The following is a 19,875-nucleotide window of genomic DNA, read 5'->3' as shown; positions in this document are numbered from 1 at the left end:
TCTCTCTCTCTCTCTCTCTCTCTCTCTCTCTCTCTCTCTCTCTCTCTCTCTCTCTCTCTCTCTCTTTCTTTCTTTCTTTCTTTCTTTCTTTCTTTCTTTCAGAAACTTGATAATTTCTTGCATCTCCTTACACTTCAGGGCTATTGGAAGGACCCAGATCTCCTCCCTGCTTTTGAAGATAGATTTCTCCTAGAAAAATGACTCCTGGTTGTTGCTTTTTGCCATTGATCTCCTGCTTCACTTGCTCATTTAGGGTGATGTGGAAAACATTATATATTCAATTATATCTTCCAGTTTCTTTCACTGGAGTAAATGTTTCACATTCATGGTGATACAGATAGACATTCATATATTGTGTGTATGCAAACATGCATACACACGCACACACACAAAATATATGTAGTTATGCACACAAGTGTGTTGTTCCAAATGCAAAGAATGATATTACAAATGCAGAAAAGGATGTTCCAGTATTATAGATGCATAATGTAACTTACAGAAGCTGGAAAAAATAATGACCATTGTGTGTAGGTCATCTACTGACTTGAAAAATATTTTGGTATTTTATGTAAAAGGGATGCATGCATAATAGACAGGCCCATGTGTGCAGAGGCATTTGTAATTGACTTGTGGAATGTAACATTGTTATTTTTCCCCCATCACCTAAAAATCTGAACTTTCAAAGACAGTTGTATTCTGGAGAAAATTGAATTATGAACTGAAGGGAGCAGGACAAATGTTGAAGAGCCTTTCTTCCTGTTTAATTTATTGGATGCAAATTTCTTTTACTCATTTGATTTGGATTGTATTTGTGCTCTGCTAAGTATAGTTTGAATTCTAGATCTGAGTGCCTCCCTAGTACCATGGTTATAGTAGTACCCCTGGTGAGATGGCATCATGAAAATGGGGATTAGCTGGCCCTGTGTGTTCTGGAAATGCTAAGTTTCTCTTCTCTGACTACGCTTTCTCTTTTGCGTTTGGTTTCTTTTCTGCCCTTCTTTTTACAGTGGTAGCACCAGCCTCACAGTGAGTGGGACCCACCTCTTAACCATTCAGGAACCACGGATTCGGGCTGCTTATGGCGGGATAGAAACCATCAATGTGAGTCTTCTGTGGCAGATGAAAACCTAGTGGAATCGGAGTTTAGATCTTTGCATAAGAAACCAAGAGAGGGTGTTTCCAGAAATACTGTAGATTAACTTGTTGGGGAGGGGGGAGAGTTGCAGAGTTCATATTTATCACAATATTCCAAGGCTCAATGTGACATCAGACCATTTTGCAGCACTGGGCAATTTGTACTCCTGAGTTTCTGTACAATCCATTTAAAATCAAAACTAACTTAGGGAATCGCTGGGTAGACGAAAGGTGAATGGAAGGCAGGTTGACCCTGGAGTGTGCTTCCTTATTTTGTAGCCTCTGATAGATTATTCACGAGTGAAAATAGCCTTAACCAAAAATTATTACCTCTCCATTGTCATGCATTTGGAATTCCCTTGGAGGACAGACAAGAAATAAAAATGACAAGATGTTATTCCAAGAGAAAAAAGAATATATCTCCAAGATACAATTAAGAGCGGGGCGGAGAATGTTGCACCTCCCCTTAGGATCTAACTGATTATGTTGAGGTGATCCATGTGGCATGGGCCCTGCTAAAGTATTAAGTGGTGGATGGATAAAGTCAGAATTGTATATATTCAAAAGGCCACCCACCATGTGATTTTCTTGTCCATGGATTCCTAGTTCTGCAAGTAAATGTTATTCTTAAATAGGTTTCAAATGCAAAATGCATAGGGGACGCTCAGAGCATTGGACTGCTGGGAACATACCTTTCTTTTGTATAATTGAGAGCTAAGAACAATGCAAAGTTCCAACTTGAAAAGATGGCTATGTATATTTTTTGCCTAAGAACAGGCACAGGATGAGGGCTGGTGTTAGAAGGGCAGAGCTGATGGATGCCCTCTGTGGGGCTTGTGTGGTTTTTTTTTTGGTTTGCTTCTCTGCAGAGTTGCCAGGTGCTAAATGACTCCATAATGTTGTGCAAGGCCCCGGGCATCATACCTCGGGAGCAGGCCCTGCCCCTTGGAGGTGCTCACCCTGATGAGTTTGGCTTCCTCTTGGATGATGTGGCTGCCACCCGGACCTTGAACCGTTCTGCTTTTACATACTACCCAGACCCTACTTTTGAGACCTTTGGGCCCAGCGGCATACTGGAAATTAAACCCGGATCCCATGTTGTCCTCAAGGTATTGGAACAGTCTGTGTCGGGGCTTTGACAATATAATTGTAATGAGATTACCCCGGTGCTTTAAAATACAAGTCTTTCTAGAAGCCGCTTGCTGGAAGCCACACTCACGACAAATGATTTTCTGCAACATTATAGGCATTAAATCCTTTTGGTCAGAGATACAATGACCCAGAAGAACAAAGGGTCAGTGGGCTACCATGGCAAGTGTCTCTTGTTATGTTTGAGCCACACAAATGGAGAATTTGATCAGGGGGAATATGAGTTTTAATGTTTTTTGTGGATCCTTCCCTTTCTTATAATGTAACCTTTAGGCTTTTTGGTTGCATAAAGGAGTTGTGACTACATAAAGACATTTTTGGGAAAAAATTAAAATTAGAACCTAGTGCAAGGGCGACCTGAAGAGTATTCTAAGGATCAGGGACTCTGCTCTTCTGTCTTTCTCTGTTATTGTTGTGTTGTTGTTTTTTTGCCAGTTTCTGGCATTTACTTCCAATTTCCGGCAAAAAAATGCCAATTGGGTAAAACGGATTCACTTAATGACCATGATATTCACTTAACAAACACTACCAAAAATGCTGCTTTCGTGGTGCTTTGACTTACGACTGCAACAACTTATGAGTATAATTCTAGACTCAGTTTGGTTGTAAGTGGAGGACTAACTTTTATAAGTGGAAAAGTAAAGCTTGACGAAAGGGGCAAGAGATGTTGCCCAGCATGTCCCTTACTGTCAACTCAGAAGGGAAAAAAAAACAAAAGTATTCTAAATGGCTTACAATCAAGAAAGAAAGAAAAAAGCTTGCTCAGGGTATGAGCTCCTGTAAAAGACATAGCACAGAAGGAAAACAGGATGCCAGGCTGGAGGTATGAATACAACTTCAGGCATTAATTTGTAAAGATTCTTAACAATAACCACCAGGATATAGTTTCACGCAGGAGGGTGTTGATATTGTCTTTCAGCACATATGATAAAACAATCCTGTTCTCCCCTAGTTTCTCCCCCTATTCTTCCAGTGACTCTTAAACACTAAATTAGCTCCCAAATCTAAACTGAGGGTGGTATAATTGTATATTCCCTATATTTTTCTTCTCAGGGCCGGAATCTGATCCCTGCAGTTTCCGGCAGCACACGCCTCAACTACACAGTGCTGATTGGTGGAGAACCTTGCACCCTGACTGTCTCAGAAACCCAGTTGTTGTGTGATTCGCCAAGCCAAACTGGAGAGCAGCCAGTCATGGTACACCTGATTTGTGGGCAGGGCTGAGTAAGGGACTTGAGCCATGCTCCTCCATTCTGGAAAGTGTCACTAATGTCATGGGCAGATCAGGACTTGTCCAGTTGATGACATTTTACATGCCTTAATACAGGTAGTCCTCAATTAGTGATCACAATTGGAACTGGCAGCTCTGTTGCTGAACACCTTGGTTCCTAGGTGGAAAAATCACATGATCACGAGTTGTGATTTTACCTCCACATTCTCCACTATCTCTCCCTGTTGGAAGCCTGTTATGAAGTACACATATAGTGATCATTTGATTGTGGGATACTGCAATGTTTATAAATGTGCGCTGGTTGTAAAGTGCCTGAATGGTAATCATGGGAGCACAGGATACTGGGGCAGTTGTATATGTGAGGACTGGTTTCAAAACTGGTTTTATTATACTATTGTAACTTCAAATGGTCACTAAATGAGGCAGTCAGTAACTGAGGACTACTTGTATGACATTTTGTAAACCTGATAAATCTCTGGGGAGAGAAAAATCCCTAGATTTCCCCAAAGACGTGTAGTTTAGATCCAGAATTGACACAAGTGACTTCAGTCTTGCCCAGCTTTCTCAAACAAATACAAACAACATCCAGCTACAAATTCACATCTGTACTTGAAACATTTGGAGGTGGAGAAGACGCAGGGTTCCATAAGGAAGTCTTCCCATGTGAATAGCCGTGAACAATAATGAGGGAACATGAAATGTTCACCTAAATTGTGGGTACTGATTCCTGACCTGGTTGCTGGTTGAAAAATAAAGGGTGAATAAGAAAGAAAGACTTAATGACCTGCTTGTGGGATCCAGATGGTATCTCACTGTCAACTGCTAGAAACTGAAAGACAGCATAAAAAAATGAGTCCTTAGTCCAAGGGTGGGGAACCTTGGCTCTTTTATGACTTGTGGATTTCAACTCCCAGAATTCCTGAGCCAGCATCCATGATTCTCAACTCACCTTGCATTGTTGTTGTGGTGAAAATAGGAAGAAGAAGGCATGTTCGGTATTTTATTGTCTTATTTATAAAAATAATAAAGGGAAATAAGTAAGTATTGCTCTCCTTTCCTTGCAGATCCTGGTGGGAGGTCTATCCTTCTCTCCGGGGATCCTGCACATCTATCCTGAGGCAGCTTTGCCTTTGCCAGCTCTTGTGGGCTTAGGGGCAGGAGGAAGCCTCCTTTTGGGGGCCATCATTGGGGTGCTGGTAGCCTATAAACGGAAGACCCGGGATGCAGATCGGACTCTGAAGCGCTTGCAGCTGCAGATGGACAACCTAGAGTCACGGGTGGCTCTGGAATGCAAGGAAGGTACTGACGGGAGTAGAAATTGAAGGAAGTGCTATAAAACTGCCAAGAAGTAGTCAGAGAAAGAGGGAGGGGCATTGTCTTTGTTTCCAAGGCTGAAACATTTCATCAGTGTCTCCATTGGCATACAGCCCTGACTAACCGTCATATTCACAGGCGCAGTTCTCATAGATCATAGTAAACAGTCTAGAATGTTTCCCAGCTCTTTATAACACCAAGGCTTATCCCCCCCACCAGCTAGTTTTGTTTGCTTGTTATACAGGGACCCTTTGTTTTCCCATTCCTATGTGAAAATGTATTTTGTACACCCACAAAGTTGTGGAAAAATTCATAACATTTCATTCCCTCTTCAGCTCTCCCAAGAGTTAAACTTTCTCATGGGAAGAAGAGAGGGCACCTTGACTTCCATACATTTGCATAGGCATAGGGAACAGACCAAGGTGTGACTCAGACCTTGGACAAATCCAAGCCAATATCCTTTTCTCTGCAGTGTGGCAGTGCCTTACCTTCACTGACAAAAATGAACAGCCCACAAAACTAGACAGGAGGCAAAATTCACCAGGGGTGACTCACAAACTAAATACACCCAAACCTATATTTCTTTCTTTGCAGTGTGGCAGTGCTTTTATCTTTGCTTCACTAGGACTTGTGTAGAGTCCTTTGAATTGGCTTTGTTGATACCAAGAATCTGATGTCGCCTTGAATTTCCCCCCCCCCTGAAAATTATGGGAAGCAATGGGGGGAGGGGGAGGCAGCAGCAGAGAGATTCTGCTTAGACAAAATCTTTATCTAGTGCAATTTAAATTTATAAGAGGAAAAACAAACATAGTATGTTGTAAATTTGTTTGCACAGAAAAATGAAAATGTATATTTTGGGTAAAAAAAAGCTCATACTGAAAAGCAGAATGTCAATGGTACAGTTGTACAGTACTTTATTTTCATGCCTCTTAGATGTACAAGCATGGGGAGGTGCGTGTGTGCATGCGCACACAGGCACACACTCACGCACTATCCCAAGAGAACATCTTACAAGAGTAACCTAAGGTACATAATGGCCAAGTCGAGTGCATCAAATCGCATTTTCACTTCACTTGCGTAGTATCCAAGAACAATGGTTAAGGCAATTTGAGGCAGAAGATCCCACAAGCTCCTTGCGTCTCAATGGCAAGGAAAAATACACTAATAATGCTTTAAAGATGGGGGGGGGTGACCATGACACCCCAAACCAATTGGTTTGAGGCAGCTCTGCCTAATGATAAAACTCTGTTTTCAGCCCAGCATGCTTTAGAGCAGGGGTGTCAAACTGCCAGCCTGCAGGCCAGATGCGTCATGCCAAAATCACGCCCATCCCATTGCTGGCAATGGAAAAAAGTTACGATACATCGCGACACATCACGTGATGTTGCAAGTTTGACACCCCTGTTTTAGAGTAAAGGAAGGACAAGCAGAGAAGGGATTTGAGGAATATTATATCACATGCATGAGCTATTACTCCAGTCTGAAATGATAGGTTTACCTGAGCCAGTTTAATATACACAGAGGAAGGATGGTAGCTTCAGAGATGTGATGTGGTTCCAGTTGCCATCTAATCTCAAAGGAGAAATGAAGAATTTAGATTCTTTTACAAGAAGTCTCATACAAGCTTAGCATATGCCTGTTACATGTTGCCAAAATATGCACTTGCAGTGTTTAAGCATGATCTTCAGTCTTTTCCATGTGAAACATTACCTGTTCATTTTTGCTGCCTGATCTGATGAGACAGGGCTATTGCAGGCCAAGGATGGCAAGATGTTTAATTCTTTGGCTCCATTCTGGTCAAAAGAGGCAGAGTGAAAGGAAAAGTCTCCTTTGCAAAGAACTCAACACTTTTAACAGTCTTCTACCTTCTTCAGCTTTTGCTGAGTTGCAGACAGATATTAACGAGCTGACAAACAACATGGATGGTGTGAAGATCCCATTTCTGGATTATCGGACATATGCAAGGCGTGTGCTCTTTCCAGGGGTGGATGATCACCCGGCACTTCAAGAAACCAGTGTGAGTGCTTGTCATGGAAAAATGAGACCTGCATGACATGCTGTCTTAACAATAATATTAAATTGGGTATAAATTGAGCTATGGAGATTGGTTTATCCTGAGGTTTGGTACACTGAGGCCTTTATATTTCAATATCTCTGGTATCGTTGTCTGCTGAACTTCTCTATTCAGAGAAGTTCAGCAGAAATTATGTATTGGGGCTGATTCTGCTCCCGATAACGATGGATCTAGGAGTTCCTTCTCTTCATATACCAGCACAGAGACCCCCTTAGTTTGTAGATAATGACCATCAAGCTGAACTTCTTACTGATCTTCATTTCCGTCTTGTTAGATCTACGAAGGTTGCATTCAAGAGCAAATCTATCTATCTATCTATCTATCTATCTATCTATCTCGATAGATAGATAGATAGATAGATAGATAGATAGATAGATAGATAGATAGATAGATAGATAGATAGATAGATAGATAGATGGATGGATGGATGGATGGATGGATGGATGGATGGATGGATGGATGGATGGATGGATGGATGGATAGTAGATATAGATATAGATATAATTTATCTATCTGTATCATCTGTCTATATCATCTATCTATTTCTGCCTGCCTGCCTGTCTGTCTTGGGGCTATTGGAAACGAAGTGGTATGATCCAACAAGGCAGTCCAAAGTTCATAGAGGTGAAACAGGTATGTGAAGTCAAGAGCGTATAAAAAGACTTTCCCGGTTGTGAGCAACACACCCAGACTATTGGCATGTAGAAAGCTACAAGGAATATTTTGTCATTGCCCATGCTAGCCATGTTGCCATATTGGCTTAGGGAGCGGTTTCTCTTTTCTTGCCTCTGCAGACACCACCAAGCACAGAGAAAGGGCTCCGTCTCTTTGGGCAGTTGCTACACACTCGGCCTTTCCTGCTGACCTTCATCCACACCCTGGAAGGCCAGCGAGGTTTCTCCATGCGAGATAGAGGCGCTGTTGCTTCTCTGACGATGGTGGCCCTGCAGGGCAGGCTTGACTATGCTACTGGGGTGCTGAAGCAGCTGCTGGCTGACCTCATTGAGAAGAATCTGCAGAACCGTGCCCACCCCAAGCTGTTGCTCCGTCGGTGCGAGACCTTCTTTGATTCCCATGATCCTCTCCTCCTGGTCCCATTGAATGTTGCTGTTTAATAATTAAATTGGCAACAGTGAACAGTGCATGAGTCCGTATTATTATCAACAATATTCGTGGGATAGTCAGAACACAAGTTAGAAGAGTGGAGATATCCAGATCCTTTCTTCCTTTTCACAAAACACTACCACAGGTATAGGGGACTTCTTCCATCTCACAGTCGCAAGCAACGCTCCTCTATCTTTCTCTTGTTCCAGGACAGAGTCAGTGGCTGAGAAAATGTTGACCAATTGGTTTACTTTTCTGCTGCATAGGTTCCTGAAGGTAAGAGTGCCTGAAATTTGGGCTCTTCAGATTTATTCTGTTACAACCCTGGAATCATTAGCTTCATCAATTTAATGATATTCTCCACCTAGTGGGATGCTGGGAAATTTGAGAGAAAATGCTGGGAACTGTTATTCAGTGATAGAATATAAGCCTTAAATGTGGAAGACCTTAATCCTTGGGACTTCCCTTAAAAAAAGAACAGATAGAGCTGATGAGAATAGAAAATACAGATTGGCTTATGATCTCATTTGCTGCCTGCAGATTCCCAGGTTTCCTGCTTCAAGCTTGTCTCTTCCTTACCTAGGAATGTGCTGGGGAGCCATTATTCATGCTGTTCTGTGCCATCAAGCAACAGATGGAGAAAGGCCCAATAGATGCCATCACAGGCGAGGCACGCTACTCGTTGAGCGAGGACAAGCTCATTCGCCAGCAAATTGATTACAAGACCTTGGTGAGCTTAGGAGGTGGCAACAGGGAGTCAACCACATATTACACTTCAATAAATCATGGCTGTATGTAAGAAGAGGCTTGTTGCCTAAGTCATTCTAGCTTGCAATTCTGGCTTGGAGGCATCTGTGCCACCATATTAATTAAGCATTTTCATTTTGTAACCATTGGAAACTTTCCTAAGTGGGTTAATTACTTAATTTCAAAATGGGGGATCAGCCTGGAAGAAGCAGAGCTGTAAACAGAGCTGGAAATTATGGGTGATGTACCATGAAAGATTACATTGTGCAAAACACCATAACGCTATAGAGAATCAGGATTTGATGGGTATTCTGCAAGGTATTTCATGCTGGGCTGCAGCTAAGGTAAAGGCAACAGGTGCTACTTATAGACAGCTGGTTGGGAAGACAGAAAGTCTCTTTAACAAAGTAGCCAAATATTTTGTCCTTTTGTGAATAAGCTGCCTCTGGTTTCAATATCACAAACTCCCTATTGCAGTTCTGTTATCCACATCCATATTTGGCAATAGGGATTTTTAAAACACCGAAACACTTATTTGGAGCTGTGTTAAAATACAGAGGTTAAAATGGCTATTTTCCTGAGCTATTAAAGCTGGGAGAAGTGGGATGGTTACCTCTTATTCCAGATCCCAGATCTGTGGATGTTCCTAAATGTGTATCTTTACCATGACTTAAAATGAGCAGATTTATTTTCCCTGCTAGACATTATTATGCACCCCTCCTGAGCCACCTGGGGGACCTACAGTGCCTGTTAAAGTATTAAACTGTGATTCGGTGACACAAGCGAAGGAGAAGCTTCTAGATGCTGTATATCGAGGCGTACCCTATTCGCAGCGGCCACGAGCTGAAGACATGGAGTTAGGTATGAAGGCAGGAGCATGGCAGAAAGCAGGTGGGGGTCGTGAGCATGGAATGGACCAGGGTAATCAGCCACTGGCTTAAATTTGTAACTAAATAGGAAGAGAGAATAATAAAGCCAACTGTCTTCCCACTCGTCTTCCGGTTTATCCCAGAGTGGTGTCAGGGTGCTGGGGGACGGACCGTCTTGCAGGATGAAGATGCCACAAGTAAAATTGAAGGAGACTGGAAGCGGCTCAACACATTGGGACATTATCAGGTATTTGCCTTCCTTTTCTGGACTAATTCACCATGAGAATGGAGGTTCGTTCTTCGACCTCAGAGAACGAACCTCCACCCTCATCCTCCACCCGACCTACAGACATTCACCACCCTCACTGATTAACTATCTTAATATGTATGTTTCAGTTTGAGACTAAAAACTTCAATAGTGTACACGAATGTACAGTTTTAGCTTTCTTTTAAAGCTCTGAGTAGTTTATATTGTAGCAGTCATGCTTACCGTAATATTGCCAGCAGCCAACATATTAAGAAGAATCCTTTAGTCTCCACTGGAGTAGAATCCATTGAGATCAAGAAGGGGAAACTGAATCTCTCTGAATAAAAACCACAGAATGGCACTTGGTTTTGGATTAAGGCTTACCTCAAGGTGCTGCTCTTAATAGTCTTGGGTTGCCTCAGAGGTCCTCCTCATGTTGGCAGTTTGTTCTTGTGTATTTCTTTAGAAATTAGTGTGACATATAATTGCTAAAATTATGAACTAAGTAGCTTCCTGTTCAGCTTTTGGCTCCATCATAAATTTGATCAGAGGGCTTTGCCCAAACTAGTATTCTCTTAAACCCCTCGATGTTTGCATGAATGAGTGCACAGATACTGTGATGATAGAAGGTTAGTAATCCCTTTAGAGCTATCTGTAATCCTGCAGTATTGTCACCCACAATGTCACCTGTCCTAGTGCTAGTAATAGGTAAAGATTTTGTGGTTAAACAAACAATAGCCAAAATGAAGCTCAGTTCACATTATGTAAGTATCTACTGGCAAGTATTTATGTATTGATGTTTTGGCATATTGTCTTGACAGCATGATTGCAGATAGTTCTAAAAAGTTCACAAACTTTCTCTCACTACTATACCCTTACTCTAGTTTCTGGTATGAGAGTAATGATTCTGCTCTAATTTACAGAGTTTACAATGACTGTGTAAAATGCATTGAAAGTTTGAAGTGTACTGATAGAAGAGAATATTAGAGTTAAATTGTGGGAATCCTTGTTGCTCTCTGACCTTGTTGGTTTTCTTGCAAATGTTTCATTACCAAACTAGGTGACAACATCATTGCTGAGATGGTAATATCATCAGATCATTGATGATGTTACCTAGTTTGGTAATGGAACATCTGCAAGAAAACCAACAAGCTCAGAGAGCACCAAGGACCCCCACAATTTGAAGTGTTCTATGTTAATTCTAAGTGTTATTAATGGTGTTAACTGGCTGACATTCTTCTTTCTTCTCTTCCCCATCCCAATCCATCTTACCTTTAAACCTACTTTTCCCCTCTTCCACTCCTGCCACCTCTGCAAATTAACACACAGGTGGCAGATGGCTCCACGGTGGCCTTGGTTCCTAGGCAGGCATCAGGCTACAATATTGCAAGCTCCTTCACTTTCACCCATTCGCTGAGTCGCTATGGTAAGGAATGGCACACCTCCACCCCACCCACCCACCCACCCCAGATCTTCACCATCACAGAGATGCATGTCTGCCCCGAATGACTTGCGAGCCCCAAATTTCTCCAACAGCATAACCTAACATGGCAAAGAAATGCTTAACCCAGTTTGGGTGTGGAGGTACTCTAAAACGTAGCAGGGGCTGTCTGTGAGCTGTGTGTTGCTTGGACCTCCACCAAAGTGGTATTTGTGATGGGTTGTCCCTGTTGAAGCACCCTTGGAAAGAATTCTCTGTATTTTCAAAGGGTTTCCAGGCAAGGGGAAAATCCATGTTTCTTGCCCAAGAGAGAAGAGAGCAGCATGGATAACAGAGGGAGGGAAGGATGGGATATGGATGTAGATGACCTCAGAGTGGAGTCTTTAACAGGTTTCCAAGGGAATGTGGCCACCTGGTTAAGATTTAAGCAGATGGATAGAGACTAGGGCTATGTAAAGATCCAGATTTAAATATTATTTGGAGGAGCAGATGTGGGCACGCCCTTTGCACCTATCAGGAACACCTTAAAGCAGCCATGCATGCTTCTGGGACATGTTCCATACGTGTGGTGTAATGTGCAGGAACTCTTTGAAAATATATGCTGGAGCGGTCCAGACTTTCTGACTAAGGAGCCAAATTCCACAATCTGTACACATTATGCAAATGTTCATCCTTTCTCATTTTTCGTAGTTTTTCAAACCCTGAAAATCTTACCTGCTTGCAGTTCACTTTACATTTTTAAGGTGGTTATTATTATAACCATAAACTCTAGAAATGTGCTTGAAAGTAAGAAGCTTGAAGTGCTTCACTTTCTGGGCTTGTTCTTAATTCTTGCTGAGTTGCAGCAGGTTTGTCCTCCTTGAAATTGGAAGGAATACCCCTTGAAATCGTATATTCTGACATTTAGAACTTGTTTTCAGGATACAGCCTTTCCGTCTTTTGTGTGAGGCCTCATAAACTGAGATTACAGCCTTGTGGAAATGAGCCTCTGTTGTTGTCTTTTTATGTGGCTTGGCATGCAGAGGCATGTCCTCTGACATATACACACATAGGCTTTATATGGTGCTGTGGATGCTTCTTTGCATGTGAAGGGCCATCTCCATCCTATGTGTTTAGCAGCTCTACAAACTGAGATCCAAGTGATATTTCCGTGATCGGTCTTTGACAGGCAGCTCTTGCCACGTCTGAATTTTATTCCCTGGCCTTCCTCCCAGCATTATCCTGGCCTAGCTGTAATTTTCATTGCTATTCCAGGCACGAAATGTCTATAATTTTACAGCCACTCCCACTTTGTGGTTGGAGCGGAAGGGGTATACTTTACTTGGTCTCTGGAGGGTGAGGATGATGGTAATAGTGGTTCTGCTCAGATTTCAGGCACTGAGCCTGGGGGAAAAAAACCCCTTTCCTCTGGATATAGAAAGGTCTTTTTTTAAAAAAAAAGTTTAATCAGGGCTGGAAGGAGATGCCTGAATTGAGCAAACTCAAAGTGACTTCATTTCTCACCCCTCCCATCCCCTGCAGAGAGTTTGTTGCGCACCTCCAGCAGTCCAGAGAGCTTGCGTTCACGAGCTCCCATCCTTACTCCAGATCAAGACTCAGGCACCCGCCTCTGGCATCTGGTCAAGAACCATGAGCATCTCGGAGACCCCAAAGAAGGGGAGCGAGGGAGCAAGATGGTTTCTGAGATCTACCTCACCCGGCTCCTTGCCACCAAGGTATGGTTGGCAGAGAACTGGATCTTGGAGTTAGTAGACAGGTTTGGTCCTCACCTACACCGCCCTACACCCTACATTCACTCTACAACCTGGAGTGGAGGCATTCAGTCAAGATATTCTAAGTTTAAATCAACCCTTTATTTTATTTATTTTGTTTATTAAATATCTGTGCTGCCCATCTCACTGATTCAGAGACTTTGGGGGACTTGCAATAGAATAAAAAAGTTAAACGGTGCTAAACAGCTATTCAAATTAGAAAATTTGAATAGAAAAGTTAAAAGTTAAAAACCAAGGTGATGGGCGGCCTGGGTGTGGGGTGATAATCTTCTCTACCCTGTTAGCAACCCCCAAAATAGAAAGCTCTGGGCCCCCAGGCCAAGCAGCAGAGTCATGTTTTTAGGCTCTTCCACAAGGCCAGGAATGTGGGGGCAGACTTCATCTCCAACTGGAGAATATTCCAGAGAGCAGAGGCCACAGCAGAAAAGTCTCTTCTCCTGAACCCCGCCTGCCAAAATGTTTTGGTTGATTGATGTCTTTCTTCGGAAGATAAGGTATTGCACAGTTTCAGAACCAGTCCTTTAATAGATGACCAAGAGATTTTTCAGCCTTTGTTGGCACTATATCTCTTGCCCTCAACAAAACTTTGCTGAAGAGACATTTCTCCATTTCGCTGTTTCAGTTTTTGTTCAATCTTACCAAGTTCTTCACATAGATAGCCTGCCGCTTCTGAACAGAACATTGTTTAACGTACCTCTTGTCTAGCAACGGGAGCAGGAACATGGGTTCCCTTGCTTTGGGCCCTCTGCTATTCTGCCACATTTTCAGTGCCTGCCAGCTGACATCTAAATAAAGTTTCAGGTGCTTTGCCAGATCTGTGCAACATCAGATCTGGCAAAAATCAAAGCTGTAAATTGCCAGGGAGTAAAGAAGAAAAGCAAGTATCATTTGAGGTCTGAATTGTAGTTGTGTATATTTGTGTTCTCTGCGCTTGATTTAATTACATTATTGTTATCTGGAACTTTGTTGTAATATATTTTGGTAATATGTACTGATGCTATCAAGATCCTCACAGAGCAATCATTCCCATGGTACCTTGGGAGAAGCAGCAATAATTTACATTGATATGAAAGTGGCTTCTGTTGAAATGTAGATGCAATTTAAGCTTGTGGATTTCGAAGGGATTAATGTTATAATTCCAGATCATGACCATTTGATATAGATTTATAGTCAAACTCCAGTAACAGAGTACGAGAGGAGCTGGGAAAGAATATCTCAAACAGATCATTGATACTTGTTATTTTTCTGGGAAATATTGAGATTAAATTTATTCTCTGACAGCTGTTTACAGTACTTTTATTTTCTGTGGGATCCTAATACGGACCTTAGTTTTTGCAAAACTAATGATTGTCCCTTTGCATAATTTAGCCAACTATTTTATACACGTTGATCTAGACCCCGTGTGTCAGTTTTCAGATCATGTGGCATTGAGGAGGCAACTGAAAAATGGGCCAGTTTGGGCATCTAATGGAACTAATGGGTGATAAAATGTACTCTTGATGATTGCAAGCTTGGCTTTGCCAAAGCAGGTGTGTACATTTTTCTCCAAGGTTATGAAGATTTGAAATCTGGTAATGAAATTGCCATTTTCATGATCCAGAAGAACTCAGATAGATATTGTGAGCCGTCCAGAGTCATTTGCTGAGATGGGCAGCTATAGAAATCAAATCAAATCAAATCAAATCAATCAATCAGTATTTCTAGATTCAAATCACAGTCAACATCTACTCTGCCAGGTGTTCCACCCGTCAAGTTTAACGGAGAACTTACCATTATTGATCAATTCTGTTGTTTTTGTTTGGTGGAATTTTGGTACTTCTTAATGAAGGGCGGGGGGTGAAGTTAGGAAATGCAGTTGGGATCTCCCCAGATTAACGTGCTTTCCAACCACCTCAAAAGATATATTGTGGAAGTATTTGTCTTTTCCAGGGCACATTGCAAAAGTTTGTTGATGACCTGTTTGAGACAGTGTTCAGCACAGCACACCGGGCCAGTGCCCTTCCCTTGCCCATCAAATACATGTTTGATTTCCTGGATGAACAAGCAGAGCGGAGACAGATTGGGGATGCTGATGTTCGACATACCTGGAAAAGCAACTGGTGAGATTTCTGCATTTTGATTTGTTGTTGACACATGCTATAGCTGAGTTGTGAACCGCAGCTAGAAACCCACAGCCTAGCATGGCTGTGAGTTCCTATCAATCTGCCTAACCCAGAACTGAGCAGGCGTTTCCCAGAGTTCACACAGCTTCCAACAAAACAAAAGGACTCCACTCTTCAAAAGCACTTAATGTAACAATGAAACTGAACATCAGCCTTTAATTCCCTTTCACTTTCTCTTCTTCTTGTGACAGATCATTTGGCTCAAGTGATGGCAGTTCTTCCAATATCAATGTCTCACACTTCTTACCCCTTTCTCAATTCTAGTTTGCCCTTGAGGTTTTGGGTGAATGTCATCAAGAATCCACAATTTGTTTTTGATATTCACAAGAGCAGCATCACGGACGCTTGCCTCTCGGTTGTGGCCCAGACCTTCATGGACTCGTGCTCTACCTCTGAGCACCGCCTAGGCAAGGATTCCCCTTCGACAAAGCTATTATATGCCAAGGATATTCCTGTTTATAAAGGCTGGGTGGAAAGGTGAGGTGCTGGATAAAGGGGGGGGGAATATGGATGATGATACTAGTTGGCAGATCACTTTCTCTTCTAGGAAATGGAAATTGCACCATCTCCAGATCATGGACGTCATATGCATTGCAAACTCCTGATTAACAAAACACAATTGCTCTGTTCACACTATATGTTGAATCCATATCCTTAATTATTAATATGATGATCTAGTTCAGGCATGTCAAACTCGCAACGTCACGTGACTTTGCACGACATATCGGGACTTTTTCCCCATTGCCGTCAATGGGGTGAGCTCAGTTTCGGTGTGGCGCATCCGGCCCATGGGCCAGCAGTTTGACATGCCTGATCTAGTTCATACAACATGCCTGATCTAGTTCATACAACATACAACTGAAGGGTTTCCACAACATGCTGAAATATACACTAGCCAACTGCATTTAGCTTAATCATCTGGTGTGAACTCAACAAGTATGGCTAACAAGGCCAATCCTGCTTGATTGAATCACTAAAAGGGGTGTGATATGTGGCCTCCTCTTCCTTCCATTACATAGAACAGGCATGTGGATGCATCACGCCTGACATGCCTGACATAGAAGAAGGAAGGGGGCTCTTTTCAAGTAGCGATTAAGGCGGGGGGGGCAGGAGAACCCAAGTGCTAAATTACCACAGGTAGTCTTTGACATACAGTAGTTGAGCCCAAAATTTACGTTGCTAAGTGAGACAGTTAAGTGAGTTTTGCACCACTTTACAACCTTTCTTGCCACCGTTGTTAAGTGAATCACTACAGTTGTTAAATTAGTAACATGGTGGTTAAATGAAGCTAGCTTCCCCATTGACTATGCTTGTCAGAAGATCGCGAAAGGTGATCACATGAGCCCAGGACACTGCAACCATCATAAATAAGTTGCCAAGCATCCAGATTTTGATCACAGACCATGAGGATGCTGCAATGGTCATAAGTATGAAAACTGGTCATAAGTCACCTTTTTCAGGGCCGTTGCAACTTCGAACAGTCACTAAATGAATGGTTGTAGTTTGAGGTCTATCTGTACAGTTGGATTCATGTCTTGGCCCAAAGAATGGCCAGCAATACTGCTGCATGTTCAGTATCTTCAGTAGCCTGTTGATGATTCCTGGCTAATCGTTGATGATCTGTATAAACTTGGGCCATTACATGACTTCACAGAAAATGGTAACAAGCAATCAAGTTAGTTTTTTCTAAGTTTGTACAGAATATTATCCTATTAAGTGTGAGAAATTTGCTTACAATATAAATTAGTCCAAGGGACCCTTTTCCTAAGTGTCCAACTCTCCTTCAGCCATAGCTTTTGAGAATCAGTTGTATGGCTTCTTGCTGTTTTGAGGTAAGAAATATGAAGATTACTCTATATGCTGTAAAATGGGCAAAAAAAAACCCTCCAGACCTATCAACTGTTTTATGTGCTAATAGAAGGGAAGTCATATGAAAAACAGTTGATCTTTCCTCATATATATGTTTTTCCCCCCACTAATATCAGTTTTTTAGGAACTTGGGCCAGGTTTTTCCTTCATCACATGCTGCTAATTAAGCTTTTCTGCATGCAAAGCTTGTCTTCTGCCAGTGAACTAGTAGTTACCCCATTTGTAGAGAATGGAGTTAGCCAGGCAGGAATCAACTATTCTCATGCTAGAAAGAACATGTCAGCACAGATCAGGTGCTTTCTGAGGCCATCAAGAGAAAGCCAAATATCTATTGACTCAGAAAAATAGGTGCAAAAAAGCCTAGAGTTTAAATCTTGGAGTATTGATTTATATAACCCTTGGAGTTATCTGTATATATGGCTTCAGTCTTGTCTGCAATAGAGATTAATCTCCCAGAGTCCTGTTTTGTGAGCCTTCAACCAAATAAACCAATTATAGATTAAGGAGTTATTTGTCTGGAGAGCCAGGATTTACAGCTATGGCTATCCGAAGCTTGACACTGTCCAGAAATTATAGCAAAAGAATTTATCCACTTAATCCATGATAAATCTGCCCAACTTTCCCTAATCTGGGCTGACCAATTTCCAAATTTCTCAACCAGCATAGACACTGATGAAATTTGAGAAGTCTTTCCACATATTGGGAGAATGTCATGATTCTGGAAAGTTAATTGATTAGGGTAAGGCACTGTTTTGGCATTCTTCCTTACAATTTTCAGTTTAAGGTGGGGAGGGAGTTGCCATATTAAAAATATACAGAATTCATTTCTTAGACTTATCTGGAAACAGTTGTAATAGCAAACTGAAGATTGTGTTCAAAATTAAGGAATCATAGGAAAGAATGTAGTACCTTCTACATTTTTTTAAGCGTATAGCCCTCCATTATCCAACTGCGCATGGTCAAAGCTGATGTTGTCTAATATATGTAGGGAGGGCTGAATGAAGATTGAATTGTTCAGGATTATGGCACTTTAGTTCCTTGACGCTCTTTTTAATTGTTTTTCTGTCTTGTCATCCCAATGTTCCTGGCATTATGGTGGCTCCCTCTGCCAGATACCAAATTTGGCATCTATGTCCCCTCCCCCTGCCACCTCAAGTTTGCATGCCAGACTAATTATTAAAATCAATGTTTATCCAAATATGCCATTTATGCATTATTTGAGCTAAGTATTTCAGAAAGTGCAGCTGAGTGCCAAGGATGTCAGTTTGCTAAATTTGTATGCTGGCTGCCCATTGGTGTATTCAAAGCAAAAATCAATTACAACGAATCAAGAGACCTAGAACTGCATTTTATTTATGTTTATAAGCAGTTTATTTAGGATTGTGCTTGTTTTTTCCTCTACTGAGATCAGAGGGACTGTTAGGCAGAGTCATCTACTATATCTGCCAGTATATGAAATCTTAAAACAATATTTGTCTTTATGTTCTAGGTACTACCGGGACATCACCAAGATGGCTTCCATTAGTGACCAAGACATGGATGCCTACCTAGTAGAACAATCCCGTCAGCATGCAGGGGAATTTAACACATTGGGTGCACTGGGAGAGCTCTACAGCTATGTGGGAAGGTACCGGGATGAGGTGAGGCCATGGCTAGGTCACAAGTTTTCTTTCCCCCTTCCCCTTCTGAACCCGCACTTGTCCTCAGGGGAGTTACCAACTATACATCTCATGAGAGTGGAGCCTCACTTGTACCTTACACGGCAGACAACGTGTTCAATGGAGACTGGGTGGCATCTAATTAGACATGTTCTCAGCCAGCTCCTCCGGTAGCCTCTACTTTTGTTCAACTCGTGCAGCTCTCATAAAATTCATCCTACGGTTCAATAGCCAAGGGGTGATTTACGGCATTGGAGAAGATATTGTGACAAATGGAGTCTTACCCTTTAATACCTGTGCCACCCTTCCATCCATTTCCCTCTTCTTTTTAGTTTCCCGCTCTATGTCTGTCACACTTTTACCTTTTGTAAATAGGTATGTCAGCTTTCGGAGGGAGGGCCCTGTTTTATAGATGGTTTAATCCTAAGGAGCAAAAAAAAAATCTGTGAATCTATCCTAGGGAAGGAAGCCTCTCTTTTTCCAACACTCTTACTCCAGCCCAAAACTCCTCCTAATAAGTGGACAATCACGTTGCCAGCCTTTTTTTTTTTTTTTTTTACCCCTTGCCATTCAACATCCCTTTCCAATTTTACTGGATATATCTCCATCTTGGTCCCTTGGTCTTATACCCCATTTTGCCGCTGGGAGTTTGGGCCTTAGCTCCTCCTGGCCTCTTTTCCCTTTCTCCCTCTTCTGTTCCTCCCCTTGGACTGAACCTTTTGTTTCCAATCTCTCCCTGCCTTGCCCCCAGATCCTGACTGCGTTGGAACGGGATGCTGCCTGCCGGAAACACAAACTGAGGCTGAAGCTGGAGCAAGTCACCACTCTTGTTTCGGGAACAAGCTGAGGATGCTGGAGGGGGCAGGAGGGCAAAGGGAGCGGGCAGCAGGCATCCAGGATAGGTGCCTCCAAAGGGACTCTACCTCCAACTTGGCTTGCGGCCCCACAAAGGGGAACAGACTTGACCTTTTTAACCTCCTGGGGGGCAAGAGACCTGTGACCTTTTCCCCTGGGGTGGCAGAAAGTCACTGTGGTGCCTCCCCTCCCCAGCCTTCAGTCTGGAAGCAATAACAAGCACCCGCTCCTCTGCCTCTGACTTGGGAG

The 19,875-nt window shown here is 42.3% G+C and overlaps 1 protein-coding gene across 1 annotated transcript in view; it reads left to right on the top strand.

Annotated features, from left to right (window-relative positions):
* PLXNA3 (plexin A3) overlaps positions 1-19,618 on the top strand; it is a 60,794-nt gene extending 41,176 nt beyond the window's left edge. Inside the window, exons 16-31 of the mRNA XM_015815120.2 lie at positions 1,008-1,101; positions 2,004-2,243; positions 3,337-3,480; positions 4,579-4,813; positions 6,703-6,845; positions 7,697-7,953; positions 8,216-8,282; positions 8,590-8,736; positions 9,455-9,614; positions 9,766-9,869; positions 11,199-11,295; positions 12,832-13,025; positions 15,012-15,181; positions 15,509-15,721; positions 18,603-18,753; positions 19,523-19,618. Coding sequence (XP_015670606.2) covers positions 1,008-1,101; positions 2,004-2,243; positions 3,337-3,480; positions 4,579-4,813; positions 6,703-6,845; positions 7,697-7,953; positions 8,216-8,282; positions 8,590-8,736; positions 9,455-9,614; positions 9,766-9,869; positions 11,199-11,295; positions 12,832-13,025; positions 15,012-15,181; positions 15,509-15,721; positions 18,603-18,753; positions 19,523-19,618 — 2,512 coding nt within the window. The remainder of the gene's footprint in view (positions 1-1,007; positions 1,102-2,003; positions 2,244-3,336; positions 3,481-4,578; positions 4,814-6,702; positions 6,846-7,696; positions 7,954-8,215; positions 8,283-8,589; positions 8,737-9,454; positions 9,615-9,765; positions 9,870-11,198; positions 11,296-12,831; positions 13,026-15,011; positions 15,182-15,508; positions 15,722-18,602; positions 18,754-19,522) is intronic.
* Positions 19,619-19,875: the final 257 nt, after the last annotated feature.

Source organism: Protobothrops mucrosquamatus, unplaced genomic scaffold (assembly GCF_001527695.2).
Source record: "Protobothrops mucrosquamatus isolate PMUCROS unplaced genomic scaffold, P.Mucros_1.0 scaffold315, whole genome shotgun sequence".
In the NCBI taxonomy this organism is placed as follows: domain Eukaryota; kingdom Metazoa; phylum Chordata; class Lepidosauria; order Squamata; family Viperidae; genus Protobothrops; species Protobothrops mucrosquamatus.
Note: the sequence above shows the minus strand (reverse complement) of the source record. Positions and strands in the feature narration are given on the sequence as shown.